The following is a 20,012-nucleotide window of genomic DNA, read 5'->3' on the forward strand; positions in this document are numbered from 1 at the left end:
TTTCAGAGCCCTAATTTTTGCTACAAAAATGAGGTAGACTGAACAAAAACTGCCTCACTGCAGGTGGATCAACAGCTGCTGCCTGTCAATCTGGTCAAACAAAAGAAGTCACCGCCATTTCTGACAGAACTCGAGTTTTTGGACTTCACAGTCATTTTGGGCTGCTGCCTCTAGGAGCTGTATTTTCTTTTAATGCTTCCTCCCACTCGCCCCAACAAGGACATGGGGTGCTGGGTACACGTTTTCACGTCTCATTACCTAAAAACACCAACATTAATTAAGACTCAGCATATTTACATCTGGCTAGTGGGAACTTATGGATTTTGCTGGGGAAGGGAAGGTGTGTTGATATCTTTCAAAACACTCGCATGAAAGTAGCTACAGTACATCGGGGAAAAGGCAAAGACTAGAGACAATTATAAATATTTATTGTTCCCATTTAGAACAAAAAACGTATCCCAACCGAAACAATCCCAATTTAAAACCAGGTGGGACCTTACTGGGGTGTGTGTTAACCCTAAAGTCAAGAACAAGCATTGCTGTTTTTTCCCCATGGAGTAAAAGCTCCTTTTCTTCTTTCCTCTCTTCAAAAGAGAACAAATAACACACACATCCCCTTTGAAAGGCATACATACTGTACATCTAATGTAACAAAATACTTAGGCCAACATCTTTCCAATGAAAACATTTTTTTTAATAACAGCTTTCTCGCTGAATTTATTAAGGATTTATCCATCTTCTTATATACTTATCACAGGGCTGTCAATTGGCCATACAGAAAAAGGTCATCAAAAAAAAAATCTTTGGATTCAACCCATTGAAATAACTTATTTTTCTGTTTCCGAGGCAACGAATAAATTTGCAGTCACCTCTGGTTGTAAATCAGAAACTGATTCTTTAGGAACACTGAATGAGCAAAAGATTAGGCTCCTTCTTCAGCTACACGTGCCAAAACACTGTACCAAGTTTAATTCGCTCCTTTCTCACATGATACTGGCATCAACCGGATTTCTGTTAAATTATCTGAAACTGTGATTTTGTTCACAACCAAAGCATCAGTTATGTCAAAGCTGATGAAGTGCAATTGCTAGTTGCTGCAAAACATCTTGGGATACACCACCACTAATGCAAAACTGCCTGCAGTGACTTTGCTACCAAGAACCTGTTCTTGTTTAAAACACTAAGTAGGTGACAAGACCTGTTGTGATTGTTTTTGGGCAATAGATAAGGTGATAAAGGCCCAGAAATCCATATCGATCCCCAGTGGAAATTACATTGAGTAACAAAAAAGCTATCAGAATTGACAATACAAAATTACATTTATTTACTATACAGTAACATGTATTGCAGTCACCTTAACACTTACTGTACAGAACATGGAAAAAAAGCAAGCATGACAGATGAAATGATCTTGGTTGAATTGGTTTCTTTAATTAAAATGACTATATAAAAGTGGAAATTGATACTGCAAATCAACTAGCTATTACAAAAGGCTCTAGAATTCTGTATTTGCATTAATTCCTGTTTATCTTCTTCAAACAATTACAAAAGTAGCCAATGGCAACCGCATATCTTTCATTAGGGGTTTTGCTCATTTTTAGGCAGTACTTGTTCCTTCCTGTTTAATGGGTTTTGATGAGACCTTTGATGTTGTAAAAGCGAGTTGAGTATCTGCGCGTTGCAAATTTCTCAGGACGTTAATATTAATGATAATTGCAATCAACAAACTACCTGTATTGGTGGGAAGGTTATTTTACATAGTCCATGCAAGATATTGTAATGATTCTCCTGCCAAGCTATGTCATCAGCAATCGCAGCATCATCAATATCGTCTTCCACAAAATGACTTGGTGGTGTGTGTTTGTGAGATGAAAAGCAATAAAAAAATAAAAAAAAAAACAGAAACACAAGGCATTCTATATAAGGAAATCACAGAAAAAGAATAAAGTAAAACTAAAAATGCAGTTAACTTATAATGCATTCTAGATCATTCGAGAGCAGATACCATCTTCTAATGCTGGTGAACTGTAATTTAACCTGGCAGCTGACCACTCAAGATGAACTACTGTACATCTCTAAACACAATCATTAATCATCAATGATACAGGAAGTCGCTCTAACAAGTTCAACACAGAGTTTAAGGATAACCTTCTTTGTGGCTATTAAACCTCACAATACAATTTTACACTGCTTTAAACAACTCATTAAATCATCATTTTGTAGAAATAAAAAAAGGGATCAGGCCTGACTCCAGATTCAAACAAAACATAGCAGACTACCTACTTGTTTCCAAACTCTGCATAAATATTGTACGAGAACTTCAAGATGGTTATGATACAAAACTGTCTATAAGAGACTGAATTAAAACATGAATACAGTATATCATCTTGTTAATACAAAATGTAAAAATGTCAATAATCTGACATTGTTTTATTTCTGGCACACTAAGGAAAACTCGAGTAAAATGAATTTAAAGGAAATTCATGCAAAAATACAATGTCAGGTGTTTGCACTTTTTAGTAATGGAAAAATGCAAATATGCCACCACCCAGAAATAAAGCTTTCTTGCTATTATCTGCGATTCCTGTGTTGAGAAACCTTTGAGAAGAACTGAAGGACCTCATATGAAATCTTTCCATGTTTGATTCCTGACCCCCGGGGACTGTCAAATACAAAACAGGTAAAGACAGTTAATGCTCTTCAGTCTAGACAAAGGCGATTAAGAGCAGATATGATCCAAGTACAGTATATAAGATCTTAAGGGGTATAGATGGAGTTAACCCAGTGGACTATTTTATGCTCAGTACCTAAACAAGGACACAGGGTCACAATTGGTAACTAAGAAGGAATTTATTTAGAATAGAGAACAGGGGTGTCTTTATTTGGAACAGGTTCCTTAGCAAGGCACCTTTAGTCCACCGCTGGACAAAACGTTTGTTTCACTTAGTGAAAACCAAACAACTGAACTCTCTTTTGCAACCTTATGTTCTAAAATGTAGCATTTTGATAAACTGTTGACATAGTGGAGAGAGAAAGAGACCATCACTCTATAGACCCCACCTTGCAATTCATAATTACTACCTATAAAGTAGACATTCTGTCATGAAGGAAGAAAATCGTATTTAATAATTAACACAACCCCATGCCAGCCCAGAAGCCCATACAAGCATGGTTTGTATTCTATAAGCAGATCTTCTGCATTAGAAGGCTGACAGGTGTGACGTGCTATACACACACAAAGAGGATCTCAGCATAATCACCAACAGTCCTGCCAGCCATTATTTTATCACATGCTGCATTTCAAGGTTTAAGTAGTACAGCTGTGCTGTTTGCTTAGTTTTCAGGCACACAATACACAACGCACTAATTCACAACCCCATATACTGCAGAGGCAATGAAAGCAAACAAAATGGGCATGGTTAAAAAACATTTACATTATTTCAATAATTACTACATAAAAAAGTTGGGGCGGAGCAGTGGCTCTGTGGCTAAGGATCTGCGCCTGTGGCTAGAAGGTTGCTGGTTCAAATCCCGCAGCCGGCAGAGGAATCCTACTCCGTTGGGCTCCTGAGCAAGGCCCTGAACCCCAACTGCTCCAGGGGCACCATACAATGGCTGACCCTGTGCTCTGACCCCAAGCTCTCTCCCTGTCTGTGTGTCTCATGGAGAGCAAGCTGGGGTATGCGAAAAGTTAATTTCTAATGCAAGAAATTGTAAAGGGTTAAGTAAAGTGATGTTATTATTATTAACTGCATGATTTATAAATTTAATAGCTATAACTACAACATGGGCCCATCTATGCAATCCATCCACTCGACTAATATATATAGATATGACAAAATCAAATGTTATAATACTTTATAATCATCAATTGAATGATAGCCTTTATTAATCTTTTCTAGCTTTATAATAACTTTGTTAATAATTCAGCCTAAGAACAACCCAATCTGTTATTTAGTAATATTTCATTCACATTGATCACAATAACTCAGAGTAAACAATATTGACTGCTCCTCTCTAAAGTGCTGTGGTACCTAATCCTCCACAATTACCAACCAAATTTAATTAACTTGTCAGGTGTTCCTTGTAATTATCATTATTTGTTCCAATGTACACATTCATAAAGTTTAACTTGGTTTTGTACAGCACTACAAAATACAGATCAAGATGATGTTATCATAAAACTAAATAGCTCACATTTCACAAGAAAATTACCACAGAATTGTATTTCTGCACAAAGAAGAAAATACTAAGTGAAAACAACATAAGAATGTAATGGCAAATGCAAAATGCAAAAACTGCAAAGAAATTTGCACAGGAGTCTATGTATGTACTGCAGCATATAAATGGCTTTTAACTTTTTTTTAAATTCTTTTGGAAATCTAAAAAAATATTTTCATTTTCATGATTTTGTACAATTGTCCCTTTTTAGAGAGTGAAGTGGTATAAATAATGAAGATTCAGAACAATACTATTCCAGAGAAGAAAGATTTAAGGAGTTTATCAGCTCCTGCTACATCTGTTCTTCTGTCCACTAATGTACTAATCAAGGTTTCATTTTAAAGCTTGCACTTCCATGCCAACTATAGACTTACAAAATATGTGCCACTGAAAACATTTAAGGGTCTAAGATAGCAGCTTGTTCATTTCACTCCAGCCACTGAACAAAAAAAGGCAACCTGGTTTAACAAAATGGACAGGGGACATTTTAAAAAGTAGAAAAATGCATTCATAGGCATGCATGCCACTATCTGTAATGATGTTCAATCAAAACACAAATAATGCCTATGTAAATGTTCACGATTATGAAAACATAATAATAATTAATATCATAATAGTGAAGTATCATTATAAGGTAGTTGTCACATATAAAGCATTTTTATACTGAGCAAAAATATGATATACAATTCTCTTTCATTTCAGAGACAGGATTTTATGTTTGTAGTGAATGTTTATAAGTGACTACTTGGCTCATCAACATTGAAGCATGAACCAGAGAAAGGTTAGAGGCTTAGAACGAGAGAGTCAGCCTTAAACACAACTAGAGAAAAATGCAAAGGAAACAACTTCGTGTGTTTGTGGAAGCCGGCGCAATCAGCGAAATCGGGGAGGCCCTGCGACGACACCTCGTGGCGAGGGCGGAAGGGCGCAGCGTACCTCTATAGTGTAGGTCTGGTCCTGCCGGATGGTGTCTCCGCTCCGCAGGCTGCGGGATACTGTCGGGTCAGCCGAGTGAGCGCCCGCTTCTCCGCGCTCCTCCGCCCGGGACGGCTCGCCGTCCTTCGCCCCGGCCGGTCTCTTCTTCTTCTTCGTTTTCTTCTGCCCGTCCGCCTGCGCCTTCCTCTGCCTGTATTCGGCCAGCTGCAAAACACACAGGTGCGTCAGCAGCTTGCGGCGCCTGCTTCTTCAGGTGCGGGGGAGAAAAAGACACAGATCTGCCTTTTCCCGATCATCCCAAAGGGAAAACTTCCTCAAGCCCTGTAAGCCAGGAGATGGATCCAGGAGCGAGCTGCCGCCTTGAAATCCGTCTGCACCTCTACAAAATACATTTCAGAAAGACTGATATAGTTTTTGATTGCTGTTAAAAACTGTCGATAACCGACATTAGATTTGTAACACATTGTTATTTAAACGTTCTTAACCATAACCTTAAATTAAAAACTACAAAGCATGTTAAGAAGACTGTACTAAATGTAACTATAAAAACTGTAAGAGCATCTTTTATAGAAAATTCAAATTAGAATTAGAATATATGGTCAGTTATAAATAAATACCTACCGTTATGCTGCATAATTTAGCAAAATTGATCCGAAACATTGTAATCTAGTATCGTCTCCAACAAATAAGACCCTCACTGTGGCTGCCTTCATTTCTCCCTTCTCATGTGATGAGCACTAATCTCTTAAACACCACTAAAAGGATTACATTTTTAAAAGTTTTAGGTTTAGAAACAGCCACTTACTGTAGTGCACAGCAACATACTGTATTGAACTTGTCTGAATTCCTCACCATATTTGAAAAACACCCTACTAGCTTAATATACCACAAATATCTTTTTGTCAGGTCTACAATACTTGTTCCAATACTCTAAAGATAAACTGTGAACATAAGTAAAAATACTTCCAATTTCTAAAACACAAATAACGTATTTTCCTTATTACTGATGACAGAACGATTATCCTTTGTAAAAATGTTGTTACAGTACATCTTTCTACAAGGAAAATTCAACAGATCAGTACATCATGCATGATTGTTTTGCATTACCCTTGTCATTAGGATCAACAAAAAAACAAGATAAATCCAGCTCTGTTGGAAAAACACTGACCTTTGGGTATAAACTTTAATGAAAGTGTTTAGGCTTTTAAGCATCTTTGCCACTTTTTCAACATCCATTTAATTGAATTTGATCACGTAGGCTGGAATCAGCCCCACACTTTTCCTAATCTTGACACACTGAGCTGCTTAAGAGACTCTGCATGATCAGAGCTGGGATCTTCTCCTCCGGTATAGACAGGACCACAGTAAGCAGCTTCAAATGGAGGGACAATCTGACACAGTTTTGCCACAATACACGGTATCTCACATACAGTAGCATGGATCCAAACCTTTAAATATTCAAAAAGGTTTAAGCTGGTAATAAAACCAAATTAATATTTAGGAACAAATATAAAAAGTAGAAAAGGAAACAACCTGAAAAAGACTCATCAGCAAATGATGAGCCAATGATGCTTCTTCTCGTTACTTTTCACAGTGAAATTAACCTTTACTGGTTCCTTTGCAGCCAACGCACACTGACAGAGCTCTCCACTTGATCAAATTCACATTTATACTGCTATGGGCGTGTGCTCTCTGCAGTATAAAATAATCTTCTTATCACTGTTATGGTTGTACAGATGCCATTGATCACACTATTTGGGATTTCATCGCTGTAGAATCTACTTAAGTTACCTCCTGTAGTTCAAGAAATATCGGACACTTTGAGTGCCGAATGAAAGGGCAGATCCTATTGGTACAGAGCACACACAATTATGGAGGAGGTTAAAGAGCCAGAAGATAAGAGACAGATATGAAAGCCTCCAGCATTCGTGCTGCTGAAGAACACCGAGCTGCTGAAGACAGCGACCCTGGGGAAGAATCATTACAGACAGGAGGTGGCTAGACCAAGAACACAATTACACTCGCAGACAAATCTTTCCATCAGTGCTATATTATACTGCTGCTCCGTGGGGGGAAAGACTGTCTAGTTCCCGTAAAAACTGCAGTCTGCATCTGCACACTGAGTATTAGAAAAGAAAGAGAACAGTCCCTGTAATCACCAACACAATTTTAGTGGCTCCCACTGCAATGATTATGATGCTTTTCAACATGAAACACTATTTGTGCTATGTTCTGAGGCTAAGTAATTCTTCTTTTCACATAGGTGAAGTATATACCCTGCAGCTGCTAAACAGGACTGATTTTTCCCATAACAAGCTGTTAGTTGTATTCACTAGTTGTAGAAAGCACCTAAAAGCGTAGAATAAGATAAAGATGTTCATTCACAGACAAGAAATATGTAATTAACTAAGAAAATATATTTCATAAGTATGTTGTACAGTACATGTATATAAATTAATTTAAAACCAATCATCTGAAATACTGATTACAAAAGTGTCAGACTTTTATACCTCAACCAGCACTTGGTACTTTGCCAGGATGTTCATTTTAATCCAAGATGAAGAATTTTTGGTCCCAAAAAGCTTGTCTTAGACTGACCATGCTTCATTTTCATAAAGGGAAATTCCTTCTCCGCAAGGCAGTCATTCTCGTCTTCTGTATTTGTAACATGTTCCTCCTAAGGACTCTTATATTAAAGGACTGTGCTATTCAGGGTGTCCTGAGGAAACAGACGTACGTGCATGTGTACATATACTTATACTAGGCAGTCCTCCAAACCAAGGATTATCAATTACCTCACACAGCTACATTTTCCTTGTCCCAGAAAAGTTCTCATCAATTATTTATGGCACCTAGGATTCTCTCGAAGGGAAAAAAAATTGCATTAAAAGAAAAAAAAGGCACAGGGATGGGACATTTCGACATTATTGCTTCAGTGTTACTAACTCGTGTCATTTACTAATTGTGTGTGCAAATACAAAGATGTACAACACAAAACACGTCTGAGCCACAGAAAGATGCCTGGACCTGGTTCTACAGAACTACTGACATTACTCTTTCCACATGAAGGTTACAGCCTCTAAAAATGACACTTTGTTTTATTCAAGTCTTCGTGTGGACTCAGGTGTCTCTAACACAAACCTATTAATTCACAAGTCCCTACCAGGCACTCAAAGCATAGCTACAATAGTGAACACAGCCTCACACGCCACCAAGTTCATAAGCACTTTAATAACACTTCAAGATTTATTACTTTGTACTGCTGGAATGGAGGATGGAAACCATGTCAAGAAGTCATTGGAATAATAAAGAAAAATCCAACTGCACAACCAAAAAATAGATCTAAAGAATGAGAATCAATCCCATTTCATTAAACATAAATGTTACCTTAAGTGAATTTTACCAAAAGAGTTGCTGAAGTAAACGTCAGTGTACATTTAATTCATGAGTGTGAAACTGTCAGTTTTTCAGCTTGCCAATTATTTTTTATTTTACATAGAAAAACACATACAGTACAGCACATCAGGTTCAATTACATGTATCATTATTGCACAGCCATCAAGGCATAAAACACGTACATGTTAACATAAGGTATAATTTTAAAATGCAAACCTGCTAGCCACTCTTAACCTAGTCCATGTTAGCAAAGAGTTCCCACTGTTAATAAGGTGAGTGCAGCTATTAAAAACAGAACTGCACTTAATTGCAGTTGATCTCACCACTGATGCTACTGATGACTGCCATAGTATGTGGAGACGTCACAGGTTTAATCTCTATTAATTCCCAAAACACTTTCTTAGTTTCCTAAAGTGAACTTCGAAGCTTTGCAATCTTCACTATTACACAACCAAACGAAGATGTAGAGTGATTCGTCATTCAGTGCTTTAAACCGTCCTACATTTAGTCACATGCAAAAGGCAGGTTAAAAATATATTTTGCTCCCTCAAAGATTTTGCATACCGTAGTAATCGGATAAAATGCTGTAAACCAGACAAGTTAGCTCCCTGTCACTGAAAGAAAACCCCACCTTAGCATGGAATACAAGCTTGGAGAAATCTGCGACAGTAGAGTATTCCAGAGCACCAGAAATCCATTATTCCACCTTTCCACACGAAGGTGAAGGTGAATTCTTCCATCACTTCAGGTGATGGTGACATTCCAGATCTGTTATTAGGCAAAGCAAAAACACCCTTTCCTTCAAGCCATTTTTGTGAGAACTGAGCTTTATCATCTTACTTAGGAAAACAGCGAGAGAAAAAAAGCCACTAAAATAGGTGCCCAAAAACACTGTTCTGAAATATTTGTGTCTAAATGTTATTCCTGTCTAATGCTCCAATTTTGGCCAAGAATAAAATGCAATTTGTCACCCTTTGATTATCCTATGTTTAATACAATTGGAAGTCACAAGAACATTCAAAACCTAAAAAACACAGAACCACCAAAATGAAATGAAGCAAGTGCGAGAACAATAGCAATTCTTACATGGACTACAAAAAAAACACATCATTTATACGTCATTATGTACAGCATTCTTAAGCATTATTTTTTTATATTTGAGAAAGTAATTTTAAAGTATGTTTTATTTTTAATGCCTTCCATTGCCTGAAGTAACTCATGATTCATTTTTACATAATGATGTTTCATAGGCAGCTCAAACATTTTTTATTGAAGTACCAGTATTTTTATACTTCACTTGACAATTATCTTCACCACATCGTTATTGATTGTAAATTATTAGTTAACATATGTAGTTGCACAAATTTTTAGAAGCATGTATAGCATCTAACCATTAAAAAGGGTGTTATTTTCTTGTCGGTTTAACAACATAAATGTCACCAAAGCTAACAGGTGTGACAGTCAACAAAAGACACAGCAATACCAAATTTAACTCATAAAAGCTATGAATCGCATCAATAAAATTTCAAAACGTTTTCATGGTTAAACAGAGACTTAGGGGTTCACCAAAACATGTATTTTGGCAGTATCTGATGGGTTAAATACGATAAGGCTACACACCAGGCAGTCAAAACACTGAGCTATCTCGGGATAAAATTCCATTTGGGGATATTTATGCCTAAGATACAGAAACAATTTTGTATTTTCAGGACATACTGTATGTTTTTCCAGTTAAGGTATTAACTGTCTGAATTGTATTGGTTTTACAATAGCTATTAACTTTTTCCAGTGGTGAGAGTGGTTTGTCAGAACTGGAAAAGGTGTAGTACTGATGGATTTCTATGTCTCCGCAAGCTACCAACAGCTCTTGAACTGGGACAAGGGTTAAACTGATCCAATTAAGTCCTTACTACACCAACCTATCCATATTTCCATAGCCTTCAGCTGTTGATGATTTAAAGAGACATGGAAAACTACATTCCAGACCTATCCAGAGTTCAGATATCCTGTCCATACCAGTCCAGAGTTGGGAAACACTGGGATAGTGGCAGGAGTTTGCCACTCAAATTTCAGACTGTTCCATAAAATTGTTTCTATTAAGGTAGTGCAAAACTTCATCACAATCCGATGTGTATAGCGACATTTTCAAAAACGTCTGATCGATTTAACACAGAATGACCCAACATTTACTTCTGAGGATTGTTTAGTACCAGCACTAGCAGTGTTTGTCAACACTTTGGAAAAAAAAATGATAGGCAAAGCCAACTTTACATTCCCAGGACCAAGTGTTAACTTCACAGCTGCTCAAGCGATCAGCGAGAAAGCAACTGTTGGCGTTTCAGCAAAAACAAAGATCACTGCCAGCTCGGATATGTAGTATCTGCTATAATGAAATGTATGTGCACCAAAATAATTCTCTGGCAGTGGAATATCAGCAATAAGGAATGGAAATCTGTCCCGAAGGCGTCTAGTTTTAGGTCACTAAGAGAAGAGCACAAGTCTTATGAGTCTTTAAAACATATTTTCAAGTCTTCAACTTACCAGCCAGTGAAGCACAAAGAAATGTATTAATTCTCCTTGGACCTCACAGTGTTTGATTTGAAAACTTTCTAGGTCATATACTGTACATTACCTAAAACATATTCTCTTTGAGGGTTTCGTTACTTTCTCATGTTCTGATGCAAACTGTTAGACTTATTTTTTCTGTGCTCAGAAAATATGATATTTAAATGGATGTAAGGAAAAAATGAGAAAAAAAATATACTGTATTCTGAAAAGATGAGCTCAGAAATAGGCTTATGCCAAAATAAATTTTACAAGGTGAGTAAACCAGAATTTTTCCAAATCCTTTTACAGGACCATTACAGACCTGAACATCTTAAAGCAATACCATCGATACCAGTACCTAAGAATTATACACTGATTCACATATAGGCATATCTTTTTTTAATACATTTCTTATGTGTTTCCATGCCTGATAAAACAGTGTTAGTTAAATGAAGAAACACAATAAACGTATCTGATTCAAATGTCTTAAAAATGAATTGGACTTCTTTCTAAGAGATTATATACCCACAGTACATACGATACTGTACACATCTATATCATTTCCCTGACTATTGTAATTGATTTATCTCATTAAATATAATATTATTTTTGACTCAGTTTCTCAAAATAACTTTTCTCCTTTAAAAAATAAAAAAGAGAGAAAAACAAAATGTTCTCACATGTAGTACGCATTTATCTTATTCCCACAGCACTTTGACAAAGATTTACAACACGGTTTAGTCCTGTTTCAGCTACTGTATAGACTATACATTATACAGCAAAACCTTACCCCTTTCAAAAATATTTATTGTACTTATCAATACCACCAATGCCATTTATAACTTAAAAAATTAAGTGTTTTCTTTTCATTATATAAACCCTAGTAACTGTCTGAAAACAAGAACACAGCCAGAGAAACAAGAGGAGGGTCTCTGGCCCATCCAGCTAATTTGATTCCTAGTTGCTAATTGATCTGAGTGTCTCATTCAGCCTTTCCCAAGGAGAAGCCAAGGTACCTGCTTCAACAACATGGTTGGAAGGCTGATTCCAGACTCCCACAACTCTTTGTGTAAAAATGTGCCGCCTTAAAGAAAACATTTACATGTTTTGGATATGACAAAATTCAATTTCCAATCATAATATTCTATAAAATAACACTATTTAAGTAATGAATTAATGAATTACCTCCTCAGTTGATGTTGAAGCATCTGTACTTCTAGTTGCATTGAGCTCAGCTTGTATTTCAGGGGCAGTTAGTTGCCAGTTTCGCAGACCTGTGACACTGATGAACGTATTCTCTAATTCTGAGGTCACCTTAAGCCTACCTGACCTTCTTCGGTCCTTATGAGTGCCAATTTCTTCATATCATTTGATAGTCTTGGCCACAGCAGATACTGACACTTGCAAAGTTCTAGCAATTTGTCTTAAAGATTGACCTTCATTATAAAGTAATTATAGACTGTCTTTTTTCCTTGCTTGCCGAGTAATTTTTGCCATGTTCCTTCAGGAATTAAAACTTTTGCCCATGCTCCCTATTTTTATAGTCATCGTGGACCCTCAACTGTTTATCAATAATTGGTGACAAAAGGTAAATGAGGTAACATGCAAGTTAACTGTGAGAACATCTAACAAAGATTATTTTAAACTTCTTTTAGTGTTCTAACACCATGTTATACACATTTCTGACTTTTTACTAACCTGGGCTTCAGACTGAAATCTGCTTGCTTTGGGTGTTCATTTTATTGAAAATGAATAATTAAAATTTTCAATGCAGTTCATTTAAGATTATAGGTACACATATCACGTAATTAAATGATTAAGTGTTTATAGAGTTTATACAGTTTTAAGCACAGATAATCATGAATAACCTGGTTTCAAGCAGGTGCACTCAAACGTTTGACTGGTAATGTACATAGTGTACTTTGTTTAAAAAGTAGTTATGGCGAGGACAAGCTGCAGAAGGGATTAACCATCTTTTTAAAAAAACTAGATGATTTACTTTTAATAAACACCTTAAACAGCTGTCACTGAGGTCGTGGCATTTCTTGATCGGTCTCAAATTGTATTCTTGATTTTAAAAAGAGACATGAAAAGACCTCCACATGGAAGACACATTGCAGGCCTTAAAAAAAAGTTTCAGTTTCAGTTTTTAATATCCTGCAGGATACAAGATACAAGTCCACCGATCCATCCATTTTCAAACCACTTTATGCAATCCAGGGTGGCAGGAGAGCTTGAACCGATATTGGTAAGCAACAGGCGCAAGGCAGGATACACCTTGGACAGGAGGCCAGTATATCACAGGGCACACACAGACACAAACACACACACAGCTTGTCTTTGGACTGTGGGAGGAAACTGGAGCCCCCAGTGGAAAATGGGGAGAATATACAAACTCCACACACACAGCCCTCCAGGAACTGAACAAAGGCTGGGAGTGCTGGGAGGCAGCAGTGGTCACCAATGCAGCACCGTGCTGCCCCACTGACAAAGACACCCCAGGGAATTCCTTCCAGATTAAATGTGAAGAAGTCACCAAGCACGTGTATTTTAGGACTGGAAAAAGGAAATGAGATTCTTTATACAAAGATTTGTGCATGTCAATGCACAAAAGGGCCTGGGATCCTTCAAGGCTGGATAAGATTCTCAGATCAACAAGTTACTTGCAACAGAATATGCAAAATGGGTTTAATGGCTTCTCACTTAAAATACCTCACTTTTCCGTTTTCACCATACATGGGCTAGATATTGGTTAATTAATAAATTATCTCCTTTCACACTTTAAATAGATAAAAATACATGTTCTTCACGACTAAACAACTTACAAAACAGATTGCTGCCCAAACATAAAAGTAAAGATTTACATTACAAAAAATACACTTGTTCCCCAAAAAATAGCCATACAGAGAAGGAGACATTAAATTTGAAACAGAATGAACACACTGCAGTGAATAACTTAGCAAAGGAGTTAAAATGTACAGCACAAGGGCCTACATTATTCATAAAACAATCATAAGTAGGGGCTATAAAAAACAAATATCTGACGCTTTAGAAAGAAAATGCATGGATGACATTGTATAATCCTGAAATCGTAAGTTTCCTGAATGTCCAAAGTAACTTCTGCCAACAGTGCAATGTTAGGACTCTTTAAACTACATGGAACAAACTACCTCACAAAATCTGGCAAGGCTACCCAAACTGTACCGCAAGACCAAGGGCTGTTTGTGGGGAAAGATGAATGACCTCACAGTCAGTGATAAAAGTAATTCCAAGGGAAAACAGTAAACTGATTCACTCAGGGTCAGCCTTTAACAGTAGGATCAAGCGTGGGTTCAGTTAAGACAATGGATGCTACAATAGCAACTGTTCCTTAAAATAAGCAAATATATATGGAATCACATTGTTATGTCTGAGAGCATACCACCAAGCACCCTATTGTAAAAAGGTAAAACCCTGACTGACATTATTTACATGAACTACCCCCTTATCTTGTTTATCCCGTTACTGCAACAGAATTGTTCAAAGAAATCTCATTTAATACAACAGTTGAAGAATGAAACAACAATATCAAAGATTATGAATGATTACATGAATCAATAAAATAAGGAGTATAAATCACAAGTGGAAAAGGCCAGATTACACTGTTTATTATTTCTTAATGGTCTGGGCATTTATTTAAAAGACTAAGGTACTCAAGTGGCAATTTTTAAAACAGTTCATGATCTCAGTCTTCGTGGTTTTTTGAAGGTGGTCAGTGTGTCATCTCCAACAACATGGCTGAGTAGCTTGTTCCATACTCCCACAACCACTAAGGCTGTGTTGAAGGTGACAACCCTCGTGACATACTTCTTCACTACAAATTCATTACGTATTTGCCTTGTAATTCAATCGAACCCTTAAAATGCCCATTACATGGTTCATACAACTTCTCAACAGACCAACAGAATGCCATTATTATGCTCTGAGAGAAATGTGAGATTTACTGGATGGTGCTGGAAAACATGATGCCACTGTTTCTTTTGACTATTATTGAGTCTTTATGCGCCGTTATATATTGTTTTATCAACCACTACATTCGTTGATGGTCTTTTCCTGAAATCCACTGCATTTGTGTGACTTTTTGTAAGGCTGTGCTCACCAAGGAGCAACATTTTATTTCCAAATCTAAAGCTGACCGGCTGTGCAGGCAGCTCTCTTTAGACAGTCTGCAACAAACCCAGAATGCACAGCGGCTACTTACAGAATACATACGCAATAGGTGATTCAGCATCTCACCACAGGGGAACACTCTCTTTCTGAAGATATCAAAAACAAAAGACGCCCACGTTTATCCTATGGATATTCACAATTTGGTAGATGTACAGGGCCTCTCCCCACCGAAAAGGTCTTCATCTGCATTGTTAATGCATGTAGCCACACAGACTTTGTCTCTGATAATAATAATTTACAATATCACTACTGCTTAGCAAGCAGACAAGACCTAAAACCTAGTGACACACACAGGAAAAACACCCATTTGCCTGCAGAATGACTGAATTAATAATCACTGATTAAAGGCAGAGTACAATATTCAATATTCAGTTATAAAAAGCCATGGGCAATGTATTTTTACATCATGCAAATCTAAACCACTATGCATTACACTGCATCTGGAATTGTAAAGATCTGAAGGTTTTTTCTGTGAGTTTGGGCTTAACAGCTTGCAAAATTGCCTATATTTGTCAGTAAACAGCATGATACAAAAATAACACACTGATGAGTATGTAATCATAGCAGCCTGTTTTCCAAATCATTGTAACAATTTATTGGCGCTTTTACAGTATAAGAAATTAAAATAAGTATAAAGACATTGCTGTGCCATAGTTCTGAAAACTAAGCAAGGAAAATGTGGAGAAATTTTATTTTAGGCAATATATCTTTCACGTAGTTAAAGATATGAACACTGAAATTAAAAATAAATACATATTTTAATGTTATACTATTTTAACAACAATATTCCATGGGAAATGAAACCTAATAACTTATTTCCTAGTTTTTACTGAATTGCAAGCTCTCTGATCTTTTCCTGCTCTACTGCATTTATTTTTGTATACAGAACAGAATACGATTCAGTTTCTTCAGCATGTCTTCTCTTCTTAGCACACAAGAGCAAGGCTTCATGGAAAACCCAGGACATCCTGGTTGAAAGAATCTGCTTCTGCCTGTAAAGCACTGAGCAGTGAATACAGTACGTGCCTTAATCTCACAAGGAAGGGAGTGGCATAAAATCTCATGTATTGAATAATACACCCAGTCATGCACTAACATCGCTGTGTTCCACGTGCTCGGTTCATTGACTAAATAACACTCTAAACTCTCTGCAAAAGCATGCAGCTTTAATTCGATCTGCTTAGTTACAGCAGGCCCAAAACATTTCATAAAGCAGTTAACTAACTTTAGGGTCACTCTAATTCTTGGCCTACAGTGGCGTTCAATTTATTCAAATCCAGTCATCGCACCTTAGGTGACTCACACCTGAGTTTTAATGGAGCCTACAGTATGTGCACACACCACATACTGTACATTGTTCTTTTTAAGAGACACCAAACATTTAGGAGATGATGTCGGTAGTCAAGCACACTTCAGGCTCAGACCTGCGGATCGAGCTCACAACTCCGAGAGTGGAATGAATCTGTTCCCTGCCTTGAACACTCAATACCCTTGTTCTCCCAAATAGACATGGGATGGCCCACTTCACACTGCAACATACAGGGCTCTCTTGTGTTCAAGATAAGCTTACTGTATATATCAGTTAGACCTGCCTGAAGGTTTTGGGAAACTGGAAAAACCATTCAGGACTTTATAATCATAATAATAATTGCTTACACTTATATAGCTCTTTTCTGGACACTCCACTCAAAGCGCTTTACAGGTAATGGGGACCCCCCTCCGCCACCACCAGTGTGCAGCCCCACCTGGATGATGCGACGGCAGCCATAGTGCACCAGAACGCTCCCCACACATCAGCTATCAGTGGGGAGGAGAGCAGAGTAATGGAGCTAATTCATAGCTGGGGATTATTGGGAGGCCATGATTGGGAAGGGCCAATGGGAAATTTGGCCAGGACACAGGGGTTACACCCCTACCCTTTTCAAGAAACACCCTGGGATTTTTAATGACCAAAGAGAGTCAGGACCTCGGTTTTACGTCTCATCTGAAGGACAGCGCCTGTTAACAGTATAGTGTCCCCTGTCACTATACTGGGGCATAAGGACCCACATGGACCGCAGGGTGAGCGCCCCCTGCTGGCTCCACTAACACCTCTTCCAGCAGCAACCTTAGTTTTTTCCAGGAGGTCTCCCATCCAGGTACTGACCAGGCTCACACTGCTGAGCTTCAGTGGGGCTGTCAGTTTTAAGTTGCAGAGTGATATGGCTGCTTCGAAACAAAAATACAACAGACTCGCCTTTTATGCTAAATATTTTTACCCGAATTCGTATTTACGTGGTGGGAGATGAAAAAAATGAATGGAAAATCAAATAATGCAGGGAATTTAGCAAATTCACATCTGGTGTGACATGTGTGGTGTGGTGTGGTGTGGCGTGGCCAAGTAGATACTGAGGCTCCAGCAAATTGAGATTTTGAACAAGTTTAGGGGTGGGACGATGGTGACCTGTTTGGGGCGTAAGTATGGCAAGAATGAAGCTTCAATTCTTGCAATGAGAGGCAGAAGACTTTTCGTCCGCTATGTTCCCTGCATTTAAATATCAAATTTTATTTGATCTATTTTGTATACTGTACAGTAATGTATTGACTGTATTACTGTTTTCATAATACCTTAAGCTACATACATACACATACAAATACACCTGCAATTGGTTGCAGGGAGGGGAACAGTGGGGTCTTAGGGAGATGCTCTAGTTATACATGATTTTGGGTATACAGTAGGCACTATGTCAGGAAGCCAAAATGTCATTTACTGTATATAATCACTTCCTGAATATCAAAGTACTACCCAAAAAGGCTTTTGGTTTTAATAATAAACCCAAATTATCAGCAATGTCTTTTGTCTTGAACAGAACATGTTTCCAAAAGATACCCAAAATCGTCAAGCCTAATATAAAAGCTGCTTGCATAGCACTAAAGTATTAACAACCCTATGCGTTAGCTGGGAACTAACAGCATATAGTAAAATCACCAATAAAGTCCAGTGACACTCTGGACACATTAACACTGTAAACCTAGCAGAAGGATGTTCCCCTGCTGATGCATGGCTGTTTCACTGCGGGGCAGAGCGCAGCATAACTGGAAGGTTGTGGGTTCATACTCCTGACGAGACACTGCTGTCAGCGACTCACTAACACAACATCGGGAGAAGCAAATTGGTTTTCACAAGGATTTAGGCTCTCGGACACAACATATATCAGATGATTTCACACTGAATTTCATCTTACAAGGTGAACAGAGTGCATCCGGGTGAGGCTTTTAATAAATGAGTGAAAATGTTAGTCTCCTACTACTGATAAGAACCTTTACTACAAAGGAAATAAATTCAGGGGGAGGACCTAAAACCTACTGTATTCTCATTCGTCAGACAAAATTGTAAAGGAGACAACAATTATGAGTTTGCAAAGGCCATGCCCACAGAAACTAAAAGTGATCCCATTGAAGAGATAATATGACCAGAATGAGCCTACGTAACACTTGCACTCTTCTGCCCTGCTCATACTGTATTTTTAGGTGCCACGGGATAAGGGTCTGGTCTATTTTTAAACTGCTGTATCTTTGTCATCACCCTCACACACACATATGAACTTGGGCAGAAACATTTCACTGTTGCATGAAACCCCAGCCTTTTCAAGAGCACTGTTAATAAAATGGGCCGATATATTCTCACCTGTGCAGACTTCTGATTTCTGGAACGTTTTGCTTATTTCATTTAATAACAAGATTTCAGCTACAGTGTGTTTCGGGTGCAGCAACTTGTATTACAAACTACTGTACATATAAAAATAAAATGAACAGTAACATCAACAGTGCGGATATACATTATTACACTATTTTATCATTGATAGGTCAACGTAATTATTTATAGAAAAATATAAATGAGCGTTAAAAAAACAGTGAAAACCTAAGCACTTTGTCTTAATTATAATGTGCTAACTCACTGAATCCTGCTGATTGAAGAAACGCAGTAACCAATGTGATGTAGAGCCATTCAGTGCCGTATCTTACAGCGATGACAAGTTCAACGATGTGAAGGCATGCTTCTCACAAATCTTGTTCAGCAGGAATCTCGGGATTGTCTTTTTTTTTTAAACCGATCCAAGACAGTCCAGTCATGTCATGATCAGTCCGACACACAATCCGCGTTTTCCCCGACAGCAAGCGTACGTGAAACTTACACGCCACTTTTCAAAGCTTCACTACAACAAAGACAACCAAGGCAAAAGTGAAGCTGTCAGTCGGAGTTGCAGTGTTAAGGACAGCTGACAGATACACTGCAGCAATACGGGGCCTGAGCTGTAGCTACAGTAGATCAATGAAATAGTTACTAAATTACTGCCGGTTACACTGCGCAGTGTTACAACTGAAAACAACTAGCCGGCCTAACGACACGAAATCATTTCTGAGCACACTGTCCTCACAATAGCGCATTCCCTCAGATGTCATACCTTCGCTTTGCCGGCCTCCAGCTTCTTCTGTCTCTCTTCGTCTTCCATTACGGTCGTTCCTGGGCCCAGGAAGAGGAGATTAAGGCTTCACACAAAGTGTCAGTTAAAAGGGTCAGAGCCGGTCTAACGAACTGACCACGTACTGGCATGTAAGGCTTCTTCTGCAGCTCCTAGCAAATACACTGTGCAAAAAACGTGTAGAGGACTCTCCGTTACTGGCTCGCCTCGGCCGCCATATTCAATACCACGTAAACACAG

General features: G+C 38.0%; 1 protein-coding gene across 9 annotated transcripts in view; it reads right to left on the reverse strand.

Moving 5' to 3' along the window:
• Positions 1–19,994, reverse strand: part of akap9 (A kinase (PRKA) anchor protein 9) — an 82,533-nt gene extending 62,539 nt beyond the window's left edge. For 6 of the 9 annotated variants that reach the window (XM_069194779.1, XM_069194782.1, XM_069194780.1 and 3 more), the window contains exons 1-2: positions 19,755–19,994; positions 5,158–5,361 (exon numbers count right to left, since the gene is read on the reverse strand). In XM_069194779.1, the coding sequence (XP_069050880.1) occupies positions 5,158–5,361; positions 19,755–19,802 (252 nt within the window). In that variant the 5' untranslated portion in view covers positions 19,803–19,994. Of the gene's footprint in view, positions 1–5,157; positions 5,362–5,778; positions 5,885–7,667; positions 7,759–19,754 lie in introns of those variants that run through there. The other 3 variants (XM_069194775.1, XM_069194777.1, XM_069194776.1) reach the window with 3 other exon arrangements.
• Positions 19,995–20,012: the final 18 nt, after the last annotated feature.

This window comes from Lepisosteus oculatus, chromosome 10 (genome assembly GCF_040954835.1).
Source record: "Lepisosteus oculatus isolate fLepOcu1 chromosome 10, fLepOcu1.hap2, whole genome shotgun sequence".
In the NCBI taxonomy this organism is placed as follows: Eukaryota; Metazoa; Chordata; class Actinopteri; order Semionotiformes; family Lepisosteidae; genus Lepisosteus; species Lepisosteus oculatus.